This window comes from Dasypus novemcinctus, chromosome X (genome assembly GCF_030445035.2).
Source record: "Dasypus novemcinctus isolate mDasNov1 chromosome X, mDasNov1.1.hap2, whole genome shotgun sequence".
Lineage (NCBI taxonomy): Eukaryota > Metazoa > Chordata > Mammalia > Cingulata > Dasypodidae > Dasypus > Dasypus novemcinctus.
The window spans coordinates 58935426-58962577 of NC_080704.1; the positions used below are offsets into that span (position 1 = coordinate 58935426).

Genomic DNA, 27152 nt, shown 5'->3' on the forward strand with positions numbered 1-27152 from the left:
ACTATAGATTAGTTTGCATTTTCTAGGATTTTATATGAGTGGAATAATATAATATGGCTCTTTGGCCTGACTTTTTTCACTCAGCATAATCATTTTGATATTCATCCATGGTGAGTGTATCAACAGTTCATTCCTTTTTATTACAGAACAGCGATCCATTTTATGAATATACCATAATTTATTTCAACTATTCATATGTTGATGGACCTTAGAGTTGTTTTCGGAATTGGCTTTTACAAATAGCATTGTTAGGAATACTGGTGTAAAAGTCCTTGCAAAAACATGCTTATACTGCTCTTGTGTAACTGCCTAAGATTGGAATAGCTGGGTGTATGATTGACGTCTTAGAAATCTGCCAGTTTTCCAAAGTAGCTGTACTATTTTACATTTCCACTAGCAGTGTGTGAGTGGTCCGGTTCTTCTACATTCTCAACAACACCTGGTAGTTGTGTAGTGGTACCCCATTGCGGTTTTAATTTGTATTTCCGTAATGATTAATGATATTGAGCATTTTCTCATGTGCTTACTTGCCATCATTATCTCTTCCATGGTGAATTGGCTGCTCAGACCTTTTGCCCGTATTTTATTGCATTGTTTGTTTGCTCGTTAATGAGTTTTGAGAGTTTTTTGTGTAGTCTGAATACAATTCCTTTATCAGATATATGTTTTGCAAAGCTTTTTTCCCAGTCTATGATTCGTCTTTTCTTTCTCTAAAAGGTGTCTTTCTAAGAGCTGACACTTTCAAATTTGATGATGTACAATTTATCAGATTGTTCTTTTAGGGATCCTGTTTCTGCTGTTGGACCTAAGAAATCTTTGCCTAACCTAAGTTCACAGAGGTTTTCTCGTATGTTTTCTTGCCTGTTCCAGAAATTTTGTAGTTTTATGCTTTATGTTTAAGCCTATGATTCATTTTGAGTTACTTTTTTTGTATGTTGTGAGATATGAGTCTAAGTTCTTTTTGTTGCAAATCAGTAGCCAAACTATCACCACCATTTGTAGAAAAGACCGTCCTTTCTACACTGAATTTCCTTTCACATTTGCAAAAAGTATTCATCTATGTATGTGTAGGTAGATTTCTGGAGTGTATTCTGTTTCATTGATCAATTTGTCCATCTCAATATGAATACCTCACAGTTTTGAAACTGTAATTTTATAATAAGCTTGAAATCAGATACTGTAAGAATTCCAGCTTCATTCATTTTCACAATTTATTGGCTATTCTAAATCCTTTACATTTCCTAATAAATTTTTAATCAATTTGTCAGTGTTATTTTGATTTGTATTGCAGTGAATCTATAGCTCAATTTGTGTAATTTTTTATCTTAATATTTTATCTTTTAACCTATTAATACTGCTGCTTATACCTGCATTTATTTAAGTGTTCCTTTTCAAAGTTTTATATATTTTTTCAGAGTACGCATTTTGCACTTATTTGGTATGATTCATTCCTAAATATTTTATAATTTTATTTTATTTTATTTTTTTAAGGATTTATTTCTATTTATTTAATTCCCCTCCCCTCCCCTGGTTGATTGTTTTTTCTGTGTCTTTTTGCCGTGTCTTTTTTCTTTGTCCGCTACTGTTGTCGTCAGCGGCCTGGGAAGTGTGGGCGGCGCCATTCCTCAGCAGGCTGCACTTTCTTTCGCACTGGGCGGCTCTCCTTACGGGCCCACTCCTTGCGGGTGGGGCTCCCCTACGTGGGACCCCAGTGCGTGGCAGGGCACTCCTTGTGCGCATCAGCACTGCGCATGGGCCAGCTCCACACAGGTCAAGGAGGCCCGGGGTTTGAACCGCGGACCTCCCATGTGGTAGACTGGACGCCCTAACCCCTGGGCCAAAGTCCGTTTCCCGTATATTTTATAATTTTAATGCTGTTGTAAATTATATCTTCAGACATTTCAATTACGTGTTCTTTTGTTGCTAGTATATAAAAATGCAGTTGAATTTTGTTTATTGACCTTGTATTCTGCAATCGTGCTGTACTCGGTGATTTTAGTTCCATTGTGTTTTCTACATAGACAATCACATCATCTGTGAATAAGGAACGTTTTAATTCTTACTTTCCGATATGTATAACTTTTATTCTTCAACACAATAATGAGCACAATCGGTCATATCATTGTCATATTCCTGATTTTAGAAGAAAGGCTTTATCATGAGAGGGAGCTGGACTTTGTCAAATGGTATTCTGCATGTATTGTGATTATTATTTTATGATTTTGTTAATGATAAATTCCATTAGTTGACATTTACCTATTGAGTTAACCTTCCCTTATCAGGATGAAACCCACTTGGTCATATCATTTTCTTTTGATATATTGTTGGATTCTATTTGCTAAATATTTTTTGTGGAATTTTTGCATGTATATTCATGAGGGATATTACTCTGTTCGTTCTTTTCTTGTATTATCTATACCTGACTTTGGGTTAAGTGTAAGGCATTCCTCATTGAATTAGTTGGGAAGTCGTCCCATATCTTCAGTTTTCTGAAATTTTGCCTAGAATTGATATTATTTCATCCTTAAATGTTGAGTAGGATCCAGCAGTAAAGCTAACAGGGCTTGGTGTGTTCTCTCTGACAGGATTTATGACTGCAAATAAAATCTCCTTAATATTCAAAATGTCATTGAAGTTACCTATTTCTACTTGAGTGAGCTTTGTTAATGTTTATTTCAAGTCATTTGTTCATTTCTTCTAAATTGTCACATTTATTGGAATGGAGTTGTTAATAATATTCCCTCATGATGACTTCAATGTTGTAGAATACATAGGTGATAACTCCTCTTCTTTCCTGATATTGGTAATTGTTGTCTTCCCTTTTTTTCTTAATCACTATAGGTGGTGATTTGACTTCCATTTCTCAAAGGACCAGTTGTTATTTAACTACTTTTTTTCATTGCTTCTTTTGTGTTTTTCTTTTCTTCTGCTTTCTGTCAGATTTGCGTTCAATTTGCTCTTTCTTTTATCAGTTATCAGCCTGTTGGCTAAGATCAAGTGGAATGTGCTCTTTTATATTTTTTGTTATGTAAGTTTACGTCTTTGTTTTGAGATTTCTTATTTTCTAGGATACATATTTACAGCCATAATTTCCTTAGCTGCATGCCACAAATATTGAGAATTTGTGTTTTTATTTTAATTCAGTACAAAATACTTTCCAATTTCTCTTAATTTTTTTTCATTGATCCATAGGTTATGTAGGTTATGTAGATCTGTGCTACTTACTAAATATTTCACTCTTTTCCTGATACCTTTCCCTTATTAATTTCTACTTTATTTCCTTTGTGGCTTTAGAACATACTTTGCACGATTTGCATAATTTTAAGTTTATTTGGACCTGGCTTTTAACCCCCAATATTTTCTACATTGATTAATATTCTGTGAGCACTTGAAACGAATTAGTATTCTGCCATTTTAAGTGGAATGTTCTATAAATAGTAATATTAACTAGTTCATGTAGGTTAAAAGTGTTGTTCCGGGCTTACATATGCTCACAATTTTTCTATTTGTTTTTCTGTCTGCTTCTTTTATTGAGAGGTAGTTTTCAAAATCTCTAAAGTAATTGGGGACTTTTCTGTTATTCTTTTTAGTTCTATTTGTTCTTGTTTCATGTATTTTGAAAGTGTGGAAGTTTAAGTTTGTATATTACTTCATTTTACCGTTACGCTTTTGAGATTTTTTGTGACTATTGTATCTGTATGGTAGACATACTGAATAATAGAGTGCTATTTCACACCTTTTCTCAAATCTGCTTTCAGTGACATCACTTATGTAACTTTAAATCGGCCATGCTGGCGTATTTATACCACACCAATTGGCAAATACCACAACGAGCTCCTTTTACTTTGGATAGCTGGCTATTAAACATTAACTAGCATACCACAGGCTTAGGGTTTAAACTGCTCCAGAAGTCGTTACCTCAGGCTTAAACTCACTATTGAAGAGGAAAACACCACTACCATCCTCAGCTGCTATTCTCAAATTGCCCTCTTGTGTTCTCTACTGAATATCTGCTGGATATTTTGTTCTACTGTCTCAGGACCATCAGAAGCTATCCCATTACTTCTTCCTTTTACTCTTGCACAGATGCCAACAGGTCCTGTGGCTGTTGGTAGTCTTTCTCCAACCACTTTTAAAAAAAACTTTTTTCCTTTAATCACCTTTTTAAAAAAAGATACATAGATCACAAAAAATATTACATTAAAAATATATAGGAGGTTCCCATATGCCCCACATTATCCCACTTCTCCCACATCACCTTGTAATAGTGTCTTACGTGATTGGGTAGAGACCCATACAATGAGTGGGAAGTTGCACCCGCATTCTGGGGAGGCCTGATGTTGTCAAACATAGGGAATTGTGTCCAACCACTTCTATTTAAGGTCTGATAGACTAGCTAGGCATCATGTTATATTATAAATGTTGTCGATAGGTGTTTTATTATATTATCTAGTTGCTCTGTTTTTATGTGGAAATTTAGAGAAAATGATAAATTCACCAGTTTTGCAGAATCTCTACCATCTAGATTTCAGTATTGTTCAGTTTTACCGTATTTGCTACATCTATTTTTTTAACGTATTTTAATGTAAATTATAGACACCCTTTCACTTTGCTCTGAAATATTTCATGCATCTCATTAATAATAGAACACATTTTCCTTACAAAAAATCATTATACTAACACCACTCCAGAGAAAACTAGCAATAATTCCTCAATATATCATCACATACCAGACCCATATCCAGATTTTTCTTTTGTCTTCACAATAACTTTTAAAACTGAGGTTTTTTCAGACCAAGGTCCACACATTGATAGATGTAAATACATTCTGTTAAGCATCTTCAAACAAGAACAGTCTCTATGAAAAACACATTTCCCTTCATTTTCAGATTATATTTTCCCTATTTAATTAAAGTATAGTGCATTTTGCTTTAGAGAATTTCAGGAAAATTCCTGTCCATAAAAGAGAAGAAAATTGAAAACTTTTCCTGTAAATGGATTCCACCCTTGAAAAAATATGTCCTTATAGAATTTCTTAAAATATTTTCAAAGAGAAGTAGAGATAATAATATAAGCTTCTGTATATATTATTTAGCTTCAACAAGCATTGACTTGTTTCTTGTTGTATTATGTCTTTTTTAATGCTTAAGCAGATATCAATTATTAATGATGACACCATCCTAAGCAAACATTGAGAATACACCAAGTCATATCTAGTGGCTGGCCCTAGAAATGTAGTGAAGAGTAAAATCAGAAGCGGAGGACACTGCCTGTTCTTTGGCCACTGCTACACTGAGAAATGGTTATACCCACCAACCTTAAAAAGAGGCGTGTTTGGGACTATAAACATTTTAATGTGGTCTAGATTTGGAAGAATATTAAGGAATATTTATGTTTGACCATTATAATGTAGCTGTGTATTTCTAAGAAAATACATTTATGTTTTAGAGATACATTCCAAATTATTTGGATATGAAATATCAGGAAGCTTGAGCTTTTTTTTTAAAAGACCAAGTCTGCTGGGGAGCCTTTCTCTCCACTGCCAGATGGGCCTGGTCTTTTCTTCAGTTCCCTCTCACTCTCAGTGGTTCCTGTAATTATACTCTGGTTTTGTTTCCACAGGGCAATCCAGTGCAAATAAGATAAAAGAGTTTCTGGAGATGGAAGAAAACCTGCAGCAAGGTCATGTGTCTTTTTGTGTCTGAGGCTGGGTCTGGGGTTTGAGGACAGGCAAGACATGGGTTCACATCCAGTCACCACAATTCAAATCTCAGGAAATTATCCCATCGTGCTTCTTATTTTAAAGTATAATTGTTTTAATCACCAATACCACATCATGGTTCAGAATTCAAGAAGTCAGAGGATAGAAGGTAAATGATTTTCCCAAACTTTTGTGTCCCATTGGGCTTCCCTATAGGCAGGAAACATTAAATAATGTATATATCTCTCAGAGATGTTTTACTTATATACTTCCCCCTATTTATATACACAAGTGACAGAAAATGATGTAGAAGACTCCGTATCTTTCCTTTTGTTGTTGTGCTGTACTATAGAGATGATCTGCACTTGTAGTTCACAAGGGTTGGGGCAAAGAGGTCCTGCCAAGCCCATTCTCAGTTCAAAATTCTGTGGTCAGTCAGTTGAAACCAGATAAATAGGAACTTTGGCTCTCCTTCCAAAATTGTCACTTAAGGTCTGTTGCCTGGACAAAAATGAGGTAGAGACCACAGGACAGGAACCATAGAATGAGTATAACCTTCTAAGGAAAACAAAATGCCCTGGGAGTTGGTAACGTTCAAAGTTATTATTACCACCTCAGAGTGCTCCCTGGCCCAAAGGTCATAAAACCCTTTCAGTTGCTTCCAAAACCCAAAACCTGTGCTTATAAACTCTGCGGACTTTTTGTAAGTTCTTTAGAATTGGCCCTGGATAGATGCAGAGATGAAGACACTCAATTCTTGCCCTGGGGAGAATTGAGAGCCCAGCCTAAGGGATGAGCTGAGATAAGCACATTAAAGCCTTGGTTAGTTTCTTTAGGTGAGGAAGAGGTTTTATTCCTATATTTCTATGCTTTTCCCTCCAATCCCAGAAATAGAGTATGTAGGGAATATGCCCACAGGTAGACTCCTGACAAATAGAAAGAACTGGGCACTTGAGACCTAGAAGTTCTCGTGAACCTTTCCCTAAGAAAGGAGAGTTGTTTTTCTCTCCAGCCTAGTCCTCCAGCTTTGCACTGTTGATCCTGGAACGAAAGAGGAAAGAAAAAGGAGAAACTCTTTTTGGTTCAGATTATCTAAACCGGGAAACTTGTGAGGCAGCTAAATTAGAAAAAAATGTAGCAAAAATTTCCCCAAGGGACAGTTTTGCTCCCCTTTCCTGAAGGGCACTCAAGCTGCCCCCTAAAATGCAAGGGGAAGATTTTTTTGCTTTTTGTCAAATGTGGACTATCCCTAAGTCAAAGACTAATCCTGTTCCCTCACCTTCAGCTACCAGGGGTCTTAACAAGGTACAACTGCAAGGAGATCTCCATTGGCTTCTCACAACACAGAGAATAAAATACAGACTCACACATCTTGATTCACAAGACCCTGTGGGATCTTCCATTTTCCTTCACTCGACCTCACATCCTGCCACTGTCCACTTGCTCCCTGCGTATCCTCCCTGTTCCCTGAAATAAATACTTCCTATGTCCCCAGCTCTGGGTGTTTGCATTTGCTGTTCCCTCTCTCTGGAAAGGTTCTCATGTTATCCCCATTTTGTGAGCTGTAGGGTTTACTCTTCTCCCTTACTTAGGGCCTAGAAAGTCCTTCCTGTACTTGGAGAAGCATCTTCCACCCCTTTGCCATCTGTCTCTCCAAATCTTGCATTATTTTTTTTTCACAACACAGTTGCCACATCCCAACATGATGTCAAGTTGTGATCTGTTTTTCTGTTCAATGTCTTTTTCTGCCACCCAAAACAGAAGCACGTGAGTGTCCTGCACAACTTCTGAGACACAGCAGACACGCAATAAATGCATGTGAATGAAAGCAGTGTAATCACCATGCCAGCACCCACCCCATCTCTACCTGCTTTGGACTGCTGGCCTTCTCCAGTTCAATCTTCCTTTTCCTCTGCAGCAGAAAGCCTGGATCCGCGGATTGAGGACCTGGTTAAACGGATTAAGGAGTTTAAACAATGTGAGCTCAGGGGCCTCAATCTTCTGGCTTATATCACAAAGAATGTGGGCTTTGGAAACTTCTGTTTCTTTATCTCTGTAATCCAGAGATGCTTGTTGAGTAGTTTGAAATGCTACACTTTAAGAGAGAATGGAGAGTTGAGGAATTTGCTTGCTCAATGTTGGTCTTTCTCATCTCTGGCCCAGTGAAACAGAAAGCCAGTGAAGAGGTGAGAGAGGCCCATGCCCTCTGGGAGGCCAAACAGAAGGAATTAGATTCATGTAAGTGGTATGAGAAGAATACAGTGTAGTCCCAGAATATCTCAAAACCCTAAATTCCACTGCCCTACCTAAACTCTAGTTTCCAGATACCCAGATTTCTCAGTGTTATTCCCAAAGCCCAGTGGGGTGTACTGCCACCATTTTGGCCTTAACTTCTACCTCTTGCCTACCCCAATGGCAACAAAACACTCCTGGATGGGAACAGAGGTGGCTCAAGCAGTTGAGCACCTGCTTCCTGCATGGGAAGTCCTGGGTTCAGTACCTGATGCCTCCTAAAAACAAATTAAAAAACAAACAATAAGTAAACAAATGAAAAAACCAACTTAAGGGAGCCAATCTGGTTCAGTGGCTGAGTGCCAGCTTCCCGCAATCCCTAGCCCTGGTACCTCAGAGAAAAAAATCTGGGGCACACTCCCTCCTCATGGACTTTTCACTGTCTGTTCCTTTTGCCTACAGTGATCTTTACCCTTGATATTCTACATGCCATCTTATTGTCTTTAGTAATTCAGCTCTCAGTTCAAACTTCACCTCCTCAGAGGGGTCTTACCATGTCTTCCCATCTAAAAATAATACCTCACTCATACCTGGTCACTCTCTATTCCTCTTCCCTTAGTATTTTCCCCTTTACATCACTTATCCCCATCTGACTTGATACAGTTACATTTTTGTGGTCATATATTCCCACCAGATGTAACGTTTGTCTAAAATAGTGTTCATTCTGTGTCATATTCACACCACCATTTGCAAATGGCATGGCCCTGTACCTCTTATTGGGAATATGGGCACACATAGAGGAGAGGACTGGTCTCGTAGAGATCTTCATTAGGTGAAGGAGATGGGGTTATAGGAAGACACTCAGGCTCTCCTGGATCTGTACAAGACCTTTTGTGTGACCTTTGGCGAGATCCTTCCCTGAATTTGGAGTTGTCAGGGACAGGTCATAGTGTGGTGCCTGAAATTTGGTAGTGTCATTATTTTTTCCAGTGAATGGAGAACAGTTGCGCCTGGAGGAAGTCTTGAGGAAAAAGCAAGGTATTTAGTAGCTGCTCTGTCACTCTGTGTGTGTTTGTTTCTGCCCTAGCTTTGTTATAAAAGTCCACTTTCCCCATAGTAGATGGATTCTGTTGAAACATTCATGTGGGGTAAACCTGTTGCTTCGCTGGTCAGTGTATCACAGTCCGTGCCACCACTTATGACAGATACTTAGGGAGTTTCTGCTCTATGCCTGCTGAGCGAAGAAACACCAATAGGTATACAGAGAGCACTCTGGCACCTGAGGATTCTGTTCAGTTCACACAAATGTATGACAATTGTACCAGGCCCCTTGCTGTGTGCTAAGGCTAACAGTATTAGTAGGATACAGGTTTATTCTTTAAGGGCCCAATCTTTGTGATAGGGGATTTGGAAGCAGGGCATTGAGGCAGGGAATCAGAATTACTTTAAATTTATTTGACATCTTCTACCTCATTATTTGTCCAACTTTCATTCTTTTTACGAGCTCTCACAGGGCCTCTTTGGTTCCTCTTCCCCCAGAGACACTGAAGATCTTCCTGCTACAATGCGAGGGAAAGGAAAGTGAGGCTCAGAGGTAAGAGGTCCCTGCCCCGCATTGCTTATATCCACAGAGGAACTAATTGAGGTGAAGCTGGAGGACTTCCTGCCTCAACTGAGCAAGATGTTCTGTGGAGAGGGCCACTCTGCACTCAGCGAAGGTCTCTTCTTCCATAGACTAATGGAGAATAGCTGAAGGGAGGAGTTGGAGGACGGTCTGATGACCCTTCAACTCCTTTGACTGTCCCTCTAGGGAGCTGTTTGAGGAGGAGTACAAGAAGGCTACGGAGTTCCTGGAGGCAGCCTCCGAGCAACACCAGCAACTACAGTGCAAGCGTCAGAGGTAGGCAAGGAACACCCTCATTTGACATTGCCTGTGGGGAAAGCAGAGAAGAAGTTGGACCCAAACCCTATCTGAACATACTGACCCCAGGTTCATCAACTGGGTGCTCAGATGTACAAATCCCCCCACCTTCATCTTCTCTTCCTCCCTTTCTGTTCTCCTTTCTCCTCCTTTCTTCCTCCCTTACCCTTCTCCCCATACCTCCTCCAAGTTCCTTTAACTCCTTCCCTCTCCTTTTCCAGTCCTCCTCTATAATGCCACCTCCCTCTCCTCTTCCCCTTCCTCCGTCTTCTGGTTATCCTTCACCTCCACCTCCTAATCATTTTCCCTCTTTACCCTGAATCCCTTCTCTGTGCTCCTTTCCCCCTTTCTCCTCCTCCTCTTGACTCTGCTCTGTCCTTCAGTCCCTCCTTTCCTTTTATTCTTCCTTTTCATTTTTCTTTTTCTTCCTCCTCCTCTGTTGCCCATCTTCCACCCCTCCCCCATTCTATACCCTCTTCTGCTCACTGATCTTCCTCCCACCTCTCTGTTCTTTCCCTATTATCTATTTCTCTTCATTCTCTCACCTTAATCTCTCTCCTCTGCCTCGATCTCATCTTATGTCCAGGCTGATGGCAGAGATGGGGAACATGGACATGCACTTCTTCTCAGAAATTCATATTGCCCCCGAAGAAGGGACCAGCAAAGAAGAGGTAGGGAGTCCAGGGAAGGAAAATGGGAACAAAGATAGATATAAGAAATAAAATGTAGAGGGTAGTGCCCTGTGCCCCTGGGATATATGGAGTCTTATGAGGTGGGCGGGGAGCAAGCATGGGGCTGCCACACAGGGGCACAGGAGGCCATGGCAGCCTTTCTGAGCAGTCTTTCAGGACACTGCTGATGCACAGTGCTGAGGTGGAGAGCCACTGGGACGGGAAAATCAAGGATTTGATGGTGAGGGGATGTACCTGGGATTCCAGGATATCCCTATACCCTAAAGCCTAACGTCTGTGCCCCACAACCTTCTCAACTTCTAGGCACGATGTCTTTCACAGAGCACCCAGGAGCTTCCATTAGGACCACAGGAGACCAAATCAGCCAGTCCCAGGGCAGGCCATATGTCTTCCTAGGAGGGCAGGAAAATAACCTTTATAAAATGTGGTCAGGGAATGCATCCTAGAGGAAGTTAGTGACCTGTAAGCTGAAACGCAATGAAATTTTAGGACATTCTTTTACTGTTTATGACAATGCACTAGTGAACAATCTTTTACTTGCATGTTTGTACACATGTCCATTTATTTCCTTGATAATAAATTGTTGGGACATTACTTATTCTACGGTTCTGTTTATTTATTCTTTGACACACACCGTGACTTCCACAAAGATTGAATCGCTTCACATTATTACCTTCATTTTATGAGAATGACTGTTTCACCACATCTACACTAGTTAAATATGTTCATGTAGGTGCCATTATCAGTTACGTCTATAGATGAAGAAACTAAGAGTACCAGATGTTTAGTAATGGCCACCAGACCACTCAGTCATACTTTGACCTTAGAAATATTTGCCTCCAAATCCTGCAACCTTCACTAAAACCCTGCGTAACATCAACTCTTGTTATCTTGAAAACTCAGACATGCTCTTTATTTAAATTCCTAATTTCCTTTTTGATGATCTACCATAAGGGTTTGGAATTAAAAGAGGGAAAACAAAACTAAAAGATTAAGGAGTTTTTAAACTCTGTACAATGGTTTTCTGCAGTGATCATTCTTTTCATGTTAAAATGACAAAATGGAGAAAACCAAAGCCATCTTCCTGATGAGAGAGGTGAGGAGTCCTTTCTGTAATTTTGTTAGTGGAAACAAATTTCCTAGAGGTGGCTCTGATGCTGTTTTAAATGTAATGTGGAAAATTCCCCTCGAGTCCTTCTTTCTGTGCAGGCCACTGTTCCCTCTGCCGTGACTGACACTTAAGATACTGTTCCTCCTCAGAGTACTTTGTTACTCTGCTGGTGAGCACATCAGCCATCAGCACTCAGGCCTTTTAGGAGAGGTTTTATTTGTTTTTTAATTTTATTTTATGTATTCATTTTTTTAAAACATATTCAAAAATATGAGGTCCCCATTCACCCCACCGCCTCCACCCCACCACTCCCCCTACAGTAACACTCTTCCCCATCATCATGACACATCCATTTCATCTGGCAAGTACATCTCTGGGCATCACTGCACCCCATGGCCAATGGTCCACACCATAGCCCACACTTTCCCACGTTAGGAGAGGTTACTGCTCCCTTGCCTCTACTTTTTTATTCCAGGCTTGGGACTTAGTCACTAAGTTCCCACAACACAATAGAAACGAGGCTTAGAAATGTAATTAAATATAATGAGATTTTATTGATGGTTCATTGATTATAATAGGAAAGAGTACTACAACAGCAGCATTTACAGCCATCAGTAGGTCTCAGATCCATTCTGGGTTCTATCAACTTGCCAGTTTCCTTCCTGGCTCTGAGTCTGCTTCCAAATGACCAGGAAAAGTTCAGCACCGCCAGAATTTTCTATGAGCCTTTCCACCTTGGAATCATGGCCAAAGTTACCAACAGTTCAAGAGGGGGAAAACTTTTCTGTCATCTCAGTCTTAAAGAGGAACTCTATATATAGAGTCCTTATTTCAGACCTCCTGACCCACTTTCATCTATGATGTTTAGCAGGGGACTGTTTTTCCTTTTCAGGGGAAACCCCATCCATACAGGTAGATTTGTCTGAGATGTCTGAAAGACAGTTGCAAAACAGTCTGACAGTCCATTTTCTTGTGGTTGTGTTGTTTCCATCCTTAAATAATACAAGAAGAGTTGTTTTCTTCTCTTATCTCTTTTATAGACCTCAGTTATTATTGATTGAGCTTCTCCATAAATGCCATGTGATGTGCATGAATTTTTCTCTCACTCAACATCAGAGAAAATCAGAAGGTAGATTATTCATGCCCTTTACACTAGATCGTACTGACTGCCCCCAAATAACAAAAGAATCTAGCTTCTCTCCTGTCCTAGCCATTGGAGTGGAAGCAGTAAGCCACAGTAGTTATGAGGCTGGGCCCTGGAGGAAAACTGCCTGGATACAAATCCTGCTTCCACTACTTTTGTGCTGAGTGACTATCAACATGTCACTGAACCCCTCTTATCAGTATCTTCATTAGTAAAATTGGATAACACCTATCCCTAAACTAATGAGCCTTATTTTTTTAAGATTTATTTTTATTTTTTATATATTTCTCTCCCCTGCCCCACCCCTACCCCACTTGTCTGTTCTCTGTGTCCATCCGCTGTGTGTTATTCTGTGTCCTCTTGTATTCTTGTCAGCGGCACCCGGAATCTGTGTTTCTTTTTGTTGCGTCATCTTGCTGCATCAGCTCTCTGTGTGTGCAGCACCACTCCTGGGCAGGCTGCACTTTTTTTGCGCTGGGCAGCTCTCCTTATGGGGCTCACTCCTTGTGCATGGGGCTCCCCTACACGGGGGACACCCTTGTGTGGCACAGCACTCTTTGCATGCATCAGCACTGCACATGGGCCAGCTTGTCACTCGGGTCAGGAGGCCTTGGGTTTGAACCTTGGACCTCCCATGTGGTAGGCAGATGCTCTATCCATTGAGCCAAATCTGCTTCCTCCTTATTTTTATATTAAACAATTGTATTGAAACATATTCACACACCCTACAACACATCCAGAGTGTACATGCAATAAGTGGCTCTTTTATAATCACAGAATTGTGCATTCATCAATGCAATTTCAGAACATATTAATTATCCCCAAAAGAAAAACCCCATACCCCTGATACCCTCAATTACTAACATTAGCATTAAAGTAGTAACTTTGTTACAGTTGAAAATGTATTAAGATATTGCTTTTAACTACAGTCCATAGATTTCATTAATTTTATTTCCCCCATGTACTAACCTATTGCAGTAAGCCTTGTTTTTATGATTAAATGTTAATGTAAGTAAAGCATTGAGGAAAGGGTTTGTCTCATGGTAAGTGTTCAGTAAACATTAGCTATCTCTAAGCCACTGGTAATCCTATCTCAAATCTGTCATTTTCTACATAACTCAAGATTACAGTAGAATCTCCATCCATTTTGAAATTTGTGCGACAAGTGGTCATTAATTTATTCAGTCCTTATACTTTTGATTTAAGGCCAGCATTACCCTCATGGGAAAGAGCTCCTTATATGAGTATGTACACAGGTGGAAGCCTAAGAAAATTCCCCAGTTTGTAAAAGGTTTCCACTGACAGTTCATGATGAGGAGCACCATTGATACTCCAGAAAATATGAACTGAGACAAAAAATTTTGTCCTCTATGTTTGAGCTACAAAACCCAGTAAGACATTTGAACAGACTTTTTAAAATTTAAGAATAAAACTACTGAAATGTTATAGCTACAGGAGAAGATCAGTCAAAAGGCAAATATTTGGTCAGTCTGGAAATAAACATATCAACGCTCATCTTAGCACTGCTCAAGATAGAAAAAGACTTTTCCATGGGATTATGAGTATTTCAGATCCAATTTGCAAGGCATTAATAAGTACTAGACAGATGTGATGGACTTTCTTCTCCTAATGCTCTTAGGCAGATATATATAAATTTCATGTGAGCTTTCCCCTATTTGGTGAAATCTCTGGGTTCACTATGGGGCCATTTTTGCTCTGTACCATCATGCTGGACCTATGAATCAGCCACTTGTTAGTTGGGCATATGTGTGTGTGCGCACAGGCACACATACACACACATAACTCACACCTCTTTTGCAACATTTTCCGTTTGTGACTGATTGAGGATTAGGCCTGAGGACCAGTGCTAGGCAATTCTTCTTGGATATATTTCTCTGCTCCTAAGAAAGATACTCAGTTAGAGACAAAATCATTAGGCCTCCACATATTGCTGTACCTGGATTTGAGGACTAGAAAGAGTGCAGTCAAACCCTAATCCTAAGTAGCTCTTCAGCACAAATGAAAATCATCATGGCAAGAATTGCAACGCAGGAAAATTTGACTTTGTGTAAAACAGAGATCTATATTAACAATTGGGGCATGTGCAGTTCCAAAGAACTTGAGGACAGCAGAATTAGAATGCTCTTTTGTTTTCCAGATAAAAAAACTGAGATCTGGTCAGCTGTGTACCACAAGCATTCTCTGACATTACTTTAAATGTTAGGCTAGGGGTTTGGAGGACACAGAGATAATTCTCACAGCCTGTGCCTCGAGGAGCTCACAGTATAGAAGAATCACATAAAACAGATCATTTCAATGCTGACCGATATTAAATATAAGCTGTGTGCCAGACTGTTTACATTTGTTATTTCCAAAAGATCTGAGAGATAGGTATTACAATTATCCTTCTACAGACGAAAAAAATTGGTGATGTGATCTAGGTAAGTAAGGAAGTAAAATATAGGTGGAACTTGGAATCACACCCATAACTGTTGTACTCCAAAGGTAGATCTTATTCCATTCACCTTGGAGATACCCTAATATTTCCATTGTTGAGATGTAGATGTCATTCCTAATGACACAATCACTGTCCTTCCAACAAAGGAGAACACTTGAAAATCTAGGAACTCAACAAAGTTGTAACAGCCCTGAAAGGACTATGTGAGAATTCAGAAGCTCTGTGCTGAAACCAAAATTTCTTCATAAATAAGAAAGAAAGGATGTAGACACTGAGGAAGAAATGAAAGAACTTGCCTTTCCACTGTACATACAGGGCAACACCTATTACGACGATGAAAAATGTATAAGCTAAAATGTAAATAAAAATGTAAAACATAAGATAAATTAAAATTTAGAAAATTGTATAGTCTAAAATATAAAACATAATGTAAACCCAAGTGTAACCTTGTTTGAAAGCTATTGTTTCAATATCTGTACATCAGTTGCAGTAAATATAGTTTGAACATGTAAAAAGATTATTGCTTGGGAAGGGACAAAGTGTCTGATGTTGGATATGTGGGAGTACTGTATATCATATATATGAATTACTGTGATCTAAAACTTTTGTGAATATAAGCTTAATAATTAGAAAAAAGAAAAGAAAATGAAAGGATGACACTGATGAAGAGATGGAAGATGTTGCCCTGTCAATGTGCATTCAGGGCAACACTTATTGCAGTGATGGAAGGAAAAACATCGAAAACAAAGATTTTTAATTTTTTTAATTTTTTGATATCCCAATTATTTTTACTTTAATTTTTCTAAATTAGTATGTATTGTATATCTAATCTATAAAACCTTCACTATGTTTCATTTTACTATTAATGGAACCTGGCAATATATTGGGCTTCATTTTTGAAGAAGTTTCAGACCACAGAGAGGTACAGCAATGGCAGGGGAGGAACACTGGTGTGGGCTGTTATTGATAGGGAGCACATGGTTGGGAGTGAGATCTACAGGGCATATATATGGGCTACATAAAAATGGATATTTTCATAGTTGCTACAGTGAAAAATGACAACTGAGGGAGTGCTGAGTTCCTAGCCAGGGATCTCTAATGGTACCATTCCCTAATGGTACAGCAACAATCCCCCAATTGCAATGGCTAAGACCAATGAAGAAGGATGGTCCAACAATGAGCCCTTGATACTAAAGACTATGCTTGTGAGCCTGTGCGCCTGAAATAAGAACTCAGCCTAGAGCTGCACAATGCCTAAGAGTTACCTCCTGAGAGCCTCCATGTTGCTCAAATGTGGCCAGTCTCAAAACCAAATTGAGCATTTAAATGCATTTCCTTCCCCCCAGTGTGGGACGTGACTCCCAGGGATGAGCCTCTCTGGCACCGAGGGATTGCTACCAAGTACCAGCTGCTGATGTAACTGGAAAAAGACCTTGAATAAAAGGGTCAACTCAAACCAGCAGAATATCTCAGCCTACATGTAATATCATAATATCAGGAGCTAAAAATGCTTTTTGACTTTGAATAAAAGGGGGAAATGGAAAGGACAAATGAGTTCATATGGCTATGAGTCTCCAAAAGAGAGCTCGGAGGTCATTAGAGGGGTCACTCTTATGCACACCTCAGCAGAGTCCCAGAGACAGATAAAGTAGATACAACCCCAGGTATTGATTCTTCTGAGGGCTACAGAAACCCACAGGTTCTATGATCATGGCAGATGGAGTTCAGTGCCATGTCAGTTGGCCCCACTTTGGAGTTTGTGTTCCTGAGTTTGATGGAGTTGGACTCAGATGTGATCTTTGTTCACAAGCTTCTCCTGTTACTTTTACTGGACCTGTGTTTGGTTCTGGGGTTTAGTGTATACTCAGGGGACCTGACTCTCTGGACTGACCATGTGATAACCAGGCCCTGAGCCTCAACAGACTTGCAACTCCTACCCCCTGGTTTATTGGACTTACCCCAGACAGCTAACATGGAGGTGAAGAAGGTCAACCACCACACCAGGGAGCCAAGAGTGCCTACAACTGAAAGCAGGAGAATTGCATCCATCATCCAAGTGGAATCTAATTACCCTCTCGATATAGAGATGGAGTGGACATAAATATCCCAGGGCCCACAGAATGGAGGAATAGAGTATGGATTAGAGTGGACTTACTGATATTCTCTTCTGAAACTATTGTGATTAGTAATGGAAGTTAATGTAGCATTGATGTGGAGAAAGTGGCCACAGTAGCTGCTGAGGGGAGGGTGTGGGAAGAGGATATGTGATGTGGGGGCATTTTCATAACTTGGAGTTTTCTTGTGTGGTACTGCAGGGACAGTTACAGCACATTGTATGTCCTGCCATCGCCCACTGGGTGGACTGGGTAAGAGTGTAAACTATAATGTGGACCATTGACCATGTGGTGCAGCAGTGCTCAGAGATGTATTCACCAAAGTGCAATGAATGTCCCATGATGATGGAGGAGGTTGTTGTTATGGGAGGAGTAAGATGAGGAGGGTGGGGTGTATATGGGTCCTCAAATTTTTGGAATGTAACATTAAAAATAAAGTGAAAAATAAATAAATAAATAATAAATAAATAAATAAAAAGGTGGTGTTTGGACTCTGTGTTAACCAAGCATATTTTATGTGATCAAGGAGTTTCTTCCCTTTGGCATGATCTTCCCCCACCCAATCTTCCTATGTGTCATTGAGACAGATGCCATCAATATTGGGATGGAGTCTGTATTTTGAACAGAATACTCCTGTTACACCTGCTTTCTTTTCATTTTGAACCACTTTATTGAAGTATATCATGTATACATGTACATACATAAACAATTAGAGTATAGTAAATTTGTGAACTTAAAAAATGAACGTGCATAGCATACAGGACTCCCATACATAACCCCACTATGAATATCTTGCATTGTTGTGGAATGTTTGCTACAGATGATGAAGAAATAGCATCAAAATATGACTACTGAATGTAGTCCATATTTTTATTTGGTATACTTTCCCCCAAGTTTGAAATTCTTTTATGAATTCACAAAAGAGAAAGATGATGTTCTTTAATTAATCGATTTCTGTTGTTGGACTACTTCATTGAGGCATGACTCAGGTTGACTCTCCACCCTCTTGCTGGGTCTAATATAAATGGAGACACTCAGAGAAAGACACAGGTAAAGGGAGCTGAAATATATTGATCCTGCCAGGTGAGAGAGAGGACTTCAGGAAAACAGAAGCTCTGGGGGGGCTCAAAAAGCCCAGGGAAAGATAAGCCTTATTCCTGATAGCTTCAGCTGAACTCAGGAAAAAGACAGAGTAGCCAAAACTTAGAGGAGGCCCAGAAAAAGACAGGCCCTGTGCCTGGTTGCCCACAGCTGAGCAATGGGAGATGGGAGATTCTGCAGGGAAAGTCAGAGACCTTGGCAGAGATCACCAGCCATCTTGCTTCACTTCAACAGTAACGACTTTGGTAAGAAGCACCTCTGATGGCTCCTCAATTTGGACATTTCACGATATTGGAACTGTAAGCTTTTACCACAAATAAATCCCTTTTATAAAAGCCAACCCATTTCTGGTACTTTGTATTGGCAGTCCTGTGCTAAATTAAAACACCCATCCTATTTTTTTAAGATATAGTTTATTTATCCCCTCTCCCTTGCTGCTCGTTTGCTGTCTGCTCTCTGCATCCATTCACTGCACATTCTTCTGTCTGCCTGTCTCCCTTTGTTGTGTCATCTTGTTGTGCCAGCTCTGTCAGCTCTCCACAGGCATGGGCCATCAGCTTTCCACAGGTGCAGGCCAACTTATCATAATGAGGAGGTCCTGGGAACCAAACCCAAGGCTTCCCATATGGTAGATGGGAGCTCAATAAGTTGAGCCACATCTGCTTCCCCACCCATTCTTTTTTAACACCTTGCAATAGTATTATAAATTTGTTATAGTTCATGTGAGAATATTCTCATATTTTTTCTGTTAACTGCAGTCAACCATCCACCACAATATTCACTGTTTTACATAGTCCCATGCCTTGTATAATCCATTCAAAGTGTACACTCCATGGCTCCCGTTTTTATCACAGAGTTGTGCTGTCATCAAGTCAGTCCATTTTAGAATACTTTCATTACTGCAAAAGGAAAAAATCCCATACCTCCTTATTCCCACTTATTGTTGACCTTTAGAACTGATATAGTATCTTCTTCATCATTGCTGCAAAAATATTACAATATTACTATTAACTTTCATTCATAAGTTACATTAGTTGTAATTTTCCCATGTATCACCATATTTCAAAACTTTGTATTAGATGAATATTCTTATATTTATCAATTAACCACCATCTTCATCCAGCACCAAAATCACTATGTTATAAAGTTCCTAGTTTATCCTCTAGCTTTCTTTCAATTGGCATTTATATCCCTAGACTACCACCTTTCAACCAAAATTACAATTACAATCCACTGTGTTAGTTATACTCAGTATGTGCTAACATCAACTCTATTCATTTCCATACTTTTACAGTAAACATTACTAAATTTCTATATACATCAGCCCATATTCACAACCCACATTTTATGTTCTAGTAACCTACAGAGAGTTTGCTTCCATCAAATTTAATTCATATTAATGAGATCATACAATATTTGTCCTTTTGTGTCTGGCATATTTCACATAACAGCCTCAATGTTCATCCATGCTGTCATAAGCATTCCATTTCATTTCTTCTTATAGGTGAATACTGTTTCATTGTATGTATATACCACATTTTGTTTACCCATCCATTGGTAGATGGACATTTGGACTGTTTCCATATTTTAGCAATTGTGAGTAATGCAGAACTGAGCATTGGTATACAAATGTCAGTTTGCCTCCTTGCTTTCTGTTCTTCTGAATATATTCCTAGTAATGGCACTGCAAGATCATAAAGCAGTTCTATGTTAACTTTCTTGAGATACTACTGAAGTGTCTTCCAAAGAGTCTGCACCATTCTACATTCCCACCAACAATAAAGTAGTGCTCCTATTTCTCTACATCCCCTTCAGCACTTGTAGTTTTCTGTACTTTGAAAAATTAATTGCCCTTCTATGAAGTGTAGGATGATATCTCATTGTAGATTTGATTGGCATTTCCCTAGTAGCTGGGGTATTAAATATTTTTTTCAAGTGCTTTTACACTATTTATGTTTCCTCTTTGGAGAAATGTCTATTCAAGATTTTGGGGTAATTTTTGATTGGGTGGCTTGTCTTTTCCATAATTGATTTTTATGATATCTTATATAAAATGTATATCAAACCTTTATTGGATATGAGATTTCAAATATTTTCTCCCATTGAGAAACCTGCCGTTTGATTTTCTTGGCAATGCCTACCTGTGGGGGAAAAAAGTGTATAATCTTGATGAGGTCTTATTTACATTTTTCTTCCATTGTCAGTGCTTTGGGTGTAATGTTTAAGAAACCACTGTCTACCTCAAAATCTTGAAAATGTTTTGATAAATTGTCTTCCAGGCATTTTATGCTTGTAGCATTTATATTTAGGTCCTTAATGCATTTTTATTGAATTTTAGTATACAATGTGAGATAGGAGTCCTCTTTCTTTCATTTTGATTCAGATAACCAGGTCTCAAAGCACCATTTTTTATAGATTTGGAAACACATACTATTCAGAATATTAAATTCCAGAAAGAAAGAGGGCTTTGAAAGCAACAAGAGAAAATCAATTCATCACATGCAAGCAACAGTCAAAAAGAGTATGTGAAAATTTCTTATCAGAAACCATGGAGGCAACAAGGCAGAATCTATTCAAGAGCCTGGAAGAAAAAAAATTGCCAATCATGAATTCTTGGGTAAAACTGTCCTATATAAATGAAGGTTAAATTAGTATTTTCATAGATAAAAACTGAGAGAATTCATCACCAGGAGACTCTTTACAAGATATATTAAAGGGTGTGCTGCAGCCAGAAAGGAAAAGACAGGAGAGAGAGAGCCTTGGAGAAGAGAGTAAAAATGAGGATTATTAGCATAACAAATGTAAAAAGGCAGACAATAGTAAGATATGACATAGGAAACTAAAAGGATAAAATGGTTAATGTAAGTAATGGTGCTACAGTAACGACATTGAATGATAATGGATTGAATTCTCCAGTCAAAAGACAAAAATTGGGAGAATGGATGTAATGTGTCAGCTATCCATATGCTGTCTACAAGAGACTCACCTAGGATGCAAGGACACAAATAGGCTGAAAGTGAATTGTTGGGAAAAGATATTCCACATAAACAGTAACCAAAGCAGAGCTGTAGAAGCTACACTAATATCAGAAAAATAGATTTTAATTGGAAAACTGTTATAAATGATATATATATACACACACACACACGCACACACACAAAGGGAGCAACTCACCAAGAAGAAATAACAATAAAAATTATTTATGCCCTTGATGCCCAAGACAAGTTATCTTCTACTGTGAATTCTATCAATCATTTCAAGAAGAATTAATAACAATTCTGTCGAAAATCTTCTAAAATTTGAAGAGTGGGGAAAACTACCAACTCATTCAATGAGGCTAGCACCACTATAACACCAAGGCCACATAAAGATGAACAAGGAATGAAAATGATGGACTAATCTTTCTAATGAATAAGGATTCAAATATCCTCCACCAAATACTTGCAAATCAAATCCAATGGCACAGTTAAAAATATTAGACATTATGATCAAGTAGGTTTTTTCCCAGGTATGCAAGAGTGGTACACCATGAGAAAATCAACTAATATACTACAAAACGTTAACAAATTGAAGGAGAAAAATCATGTGATCATCTATATTGATGCAGTAAAGACATTTATTACAAAATCCAACATCCTTTCTTGATTTAAACATTTCAGAAGATAGGAATAGAAAGAAAATATGAAAAAGTCTCAGCCAACACTGAACTCAATGGCAAAATGCTGAAAGCTTTACCTCTAAAATTGGGAACTAGTCAAAGATGCCCATTGCCACCACTGTTATTCAATATTATACTAGAAGTTCTAGTTAGAGCAATTGTGCAAGAAAAAGAAAGAAATAAAAGGAATGTAAATTGGAAAGGAGAAAGTTAAACTTTTATTTTATGCAGATGATATGATCCTATATTTAGAAAACCACAAAAAAATTGACAATGAAACTACTAAAGAAAATAACTGAATTCAGTAGAGTTGTGGGATACAGTATCAATTCATAAAAATTAGTAGTATTTCTGTACACTAGAAAGGAACAATCAAGGGATAAAATCAGGAAACAAATTGTACTTACAATACCAAACAAATGAATCAAATACCTAGGAATAGATTCTGCCATGGCTGAAAAGTATGTGTATCCAGAAAACAACAGAATATTGCTAAAAAAAAAATTAAAGAAGACCTAAACAAATGGAAGAATATTCAGTGTTCATGGGTTGGAAGACTGAATATCCTTAAGATACTAATTCTATGCAAATTGATTTACAAATTCAACATAAACCCAATAAAAATTCCAACAGCCTAGTTTGAAAGAATCAAAAGTTCAGTTATCAAAATTGGAAGTAAATGGACCCACAATTGCTGTATTAGTCAGCCAAAGGGGTGCTGATATAAAATCCTAGAAATTGGTTGGTTTTTGTAAAGTGTATTTATTTGTGGTAGGAGCTTACAGATACTAGGCCATAAAGCATAATTATTTCCCTCACCAAAATCTATTTGGAGCAAGATGGCTCCCGACGTCTGCGACGGTTTAGGTTCCTGGGTTCCTATGTTCCTGAGGGTTGCTTTTCTCTGGGTTCAAGTTTCCTTCTTTCCTAGGGATGGTTTCTCTTTCCTCTGTGTCCTGACTTCCCAGGGCTCCATGTTAAGTCCTCAGCATCAAATTCCAGCATCAAAACTCCAATGTGGAAGGCGGGGCATGATGGCAACTGAGTGAGTGTGCCTCATGTTCTCTCCTGCAGGGAGGCAGCTGAGTGGGGTCAGAGAACTGCCAGAACAGGCTGCTTGCAGGGCAGGAGGTATCTGGACGTAAATTTGGTGAGGCAGTGACAAGGGAGGTTCTTGCAAGAGGTGGAGTTTTGGGTTTCTGACGTGGAAGTCAGAGGCTGTGGGCAGGACCCTTCCTCTCGGGCTGGCAATCATGGCGATCCCTGAAAACTTTGTTGGGCTGCAGTGTTCCCAACCCCCATGTTTACCGGATGCATGGTTCCCAGGTCCATATCCCCTAAAACCTGGTAGCCCACGCTCCACAGACTCACATGCCTTGAGTCTGCAATATCCCGGACTTCCCCTTTCCCAAATCCAGCATGCCCTGACGTCCATCTTGGGTCCGCGATTACCCTAGCCATCTGCGTTTGTTTTTGTTTTATTCTTTGAGCTTGGAGGAGTGTGCCAGCTGACTTAGGGAGAGTCTGGGAGGAGAGGAGAGGCGAATCTGCTGAGAGGACCCAGTTTGCCTACATGTCCTGGAATGGGAGACTTGGTCTGGGAGAAGGTGGAGTCAGAAAATCAATTAGACTTCCCCTAGCACACCTAAGGGGAAGGACTGTATGACGTGCTATCCAAGCTTCCAACAGCATATTTGGGGTTTCTGGTGAGGTGTAGGTGCTCTCACACTGGAAATAAAGAGTCATTGTTTTCTGTGTTGAGTTGGTTCATCAAGAACCCATTTGAATCTCCTACTGGACCCCTCATGCAGCTTTCCTGCTGCCCTGGGAGAGAAGAAAGTGAGGAAGGGAGAGAGGGGGAATGTCAGAGACCTAATAGTTTTATTTAACTGCAAAGAGGATTCCTGGCTTGAAACTTCAGTACTTTTTTTTTTTTTTTGGCATGGTTGCTATTGTTGCATTGTCTCCTAGTTTGATCTTCCGTTTTGTCACCCAGGGCCCTTTAACTTTTCTTTAGTTTTTTCCTCTTTTATTTTTCTTGCTTGCTTCCCCCACCTTTTTTGGTCACCGTTTTCAATTTTTTTCTGTTTTTCTTCCTTTCTCTTTATTTTATTTTATTTTTAAAAAATATAATAGGTGCTGCAGGGAGCGCTTCACATTTGCTGTGCTTCTTCATCCTCCATTTCCTCTTTTCTGTGTGTATTGATTTTGGCCACCTACACTATCCCCTTTCCTCTACATCTTTCTATCCTCCATCATCTAATGTATCTCTTACATTCCACCTCCCTTTTTTTGGGCCCCAAATTGTCCGACATTTTATTTCTAATACCTTTGTTCTGTTTTCTGTCTTTTATTCACTCTTTATATTACTGTCTTTCTTTTCTCTTTCCCTCTCTCATGAAAACACTGGCCTTTTAATTCATACTACATTCCTCCCCATATTCCGCTGACTGTCTCACTATAGGTACTCTACTTAATGTTATAACTCTATACAACTTACATGAGTCTAATATCCATTCTCCTAGCTCTCACATTGTTGCTCTGTTAACATGTATTATCAATACTGCTTTGTACATTTTCTTTACTTACTCATTTTGTTTTCCCTGACCCTAATATTTTCCTTCAAGTGAACTTAGCCAGCAACAAGAAAATAAAATAAGAAGAATAAAGTGACAAAGAGAAGACATAACACTTACACAAAAACAACAACTACTTTCACCCTAGGACTAGACAAAAAAAATAAGGAACTGATTAAACCTGTGAAGATAAATGATGACCCAACAGCAACAAAAATCTACAAACCAAACCAATAATCAGGAAAATATACCCCAATCCAATGAACAAACTAAAAACCAGGGAGAGGAGCAGAATGTCAGATAAGTAATTAAAGCTCTCAAAACATATATTAGCGACCAATTTAATGAAGTAAAGGAAGACATCAACAATATGAAGAAAAGACTAGGAGAGATTACAGAAGAAATTGCAGTCATATGTAAAAAGATAATGATATGATGATGATGAACAGCACAATTCAAGAAATCAAAAATACACTCTCAGCAAATAACAGCAGATTAGAAGAGGCAGAGGAGAGAATTAGTGATGTGGAAGACAGTACATCTGAAATCAAATACATAGTAGAACTGAATGATAAAAAGATAGAAAAAAATCCAGCAGGGACTTAGGGACCTGAATGACAATGCAAAATGCACAAACATATGCATTATAGGCATCCCAGAAGGATAAGAGAAGGGAAAGGGGACGGAAGGAGTATTTGGAGTAAATAATGCCTGAAAACTTCCCAAATCTACTGAGGGAGATGTGTGTACATGTCCAGGAAGCACAATGCATGCCAAACAGCCAAAATCACAACAGGTGTACCCCAAGACATATGCTTGTTAAATTACCCAATGCTCAAGACAAAGAGAAAATTCAAAAAGCAGTAAGAGAAAAGAGAACCATCACATATAAAGGAGGCTACATAAGATTAAGTGCTGATTTCTCACCTGAAACCATGGAGGCAAGAAGGCAGTGGTATGAAATAGCCAAGGTACTAGAGAAAAAAAAATTCAACCAAGAATTCTCTGTCCACTAAGATAGCATTCAAAATGATGGAGAGTTCAGAACATTCACAAATAAACAGAAACTAAAAGAGTATGCCAACAAGAACCCTGCCCTTCTAGAAATACTAAAGGAAGTTCTGCAGGATGAAAGAAAAAAACAGGAGACACAGAGTTGGAGGAGAGTGTAAGAGCAACTAAAAAGACAAAAAGAAAAGGAAAAAACAATCAAAATATGACAAACACAAGTCCAAAGAAAATATGACTAACATAAATAATTCCTTGAAAGTAATAACACTGAATGTCAATGGATTAAACTCACCTTTCAAAAGATTAAGACTGGAAGATTGGATAAGGAACTATGACCCATCTATATGCTGTCTACAAGAAACACATCGTAGACCCAGGGATTCAAGGAGGTCAAAAGTGAATGGCTGGAAAACAATCTTACAAGCAAACAATAACCAAAAATTGTAGGAGTAGCTATATTAATATCAGAGAAAATAATCTTTAAATGCAAAAAAATTGTGAGAGACAAAGATGAACACAACATATTAATGAATGGGATCATCTTTCAAGAAGAATGAAAAATCATAAATACTTATGCTCCTAACAACGTTGCCTCCAAATACGTGAGGTAAACACTGGAAAAAAATAAATGAAAGAATAGATGCCTCTAAATTATAGTGGAAGACTTTAATACACCACTATGAACTTTGGACAGAACCATTCAAAAGAGAATCAATAAAGAAACAAAAATTTTGAACAGTATATTAGAGGAGCCTGACCTAATAGACATATACAGAACATTACACAGAAAGACAGCAGGACATACATTTTTCTCAACTGTGCATGGATCATTCTCCAAGATAGACCATATGCTTGGCCACAAAAGAAGTCTCAGTGAATTCAGAAAGATCGAAAACATACAAAATAATTTCCCTGACCACAGGGAAGTGAAGCCGGAAATCTGCAAGGACCAGAGGCCCAGATTTCACACCAAGATATGGAAATTAAACAGCACGCTCTTAGAAAAACAGTGGGTCAAGGAGAAAATCTCAAAAGCAATTAATAACTCCCTCGAAACTAATAAAAATGTTAACACAACCTATCAAAACTTATGGGATTCAGCAAAAGCAGTACTGAGAGGGAAATTTATAGCCATAAATTAATACATCAAAAAAGAAGAAAGAGCTAAAATTGAAGAACTAACTCCACATTTGGAGGAATTAGTAAAAAAAACAACAAAGTAACCCCACAGGAATAAGAAAGAAAGAAATAACAAAGATCAGAGCAGAACTAAAGAAATAGAAAATAAGAAAGCACTTGAAAAAATAAACAAAACCTAGAGCTGGTTCTTTGAGAACATCAATAAAATTGACAAGCCCTTAGCTGGACTAACAAAGAAAAAAGGGAGAAGATGCAATACACAGAATAAGAAATGAGAAAGGAGATATCACCAC

At 38.6% G+C, this 27152-nt stretch overlaps 1 protein-coding gene across 2 annotated transcripts; it reads left to right on the forward strand.

Annotated features, from left to right (window-relative positions):
• The first annotated feature begins 5626 nt into the window (after positions 1 to 5626).
• On the forward strand, positions 5627 to 11140 carry LOC131277204 (synaptonemal complex central element protein 1-like). 2 transcript variants are annotated; one of them, XM_058291461.1, is made up of 7 exons: positions 5627 to 5682; positions 7620 to 7679; positions 8924 to 8971; positions 9473 to 9527; positions 9744 to 9833; positions 10441 to 10525; positions 10850 to 11140. In XM_058291461.1, the coding sequence occupies exons 1-7, from the start codon at positions 5661 to 5663 to the stop codon at positions 10940 to 10942; spliced, it is 453 nt and encodes a 150-aa protein (XP_058147444.1). In that variant the 5' UTR covers positions 5627 to 5660; the 3' UTR covers positions 10943 to 11140. The 2 variants fall into 2 exon arrangements, with proteins under 2 accessions (XP_058147444.1, XP_058147443.1); XM_058291460.2 differs by lacking the exon at positions 5627 to 5682 and having other exon boundaries at positions 7469 to 7679.
• Positions 11141 to 27152: the final 16012 nt, after the last annotated feature.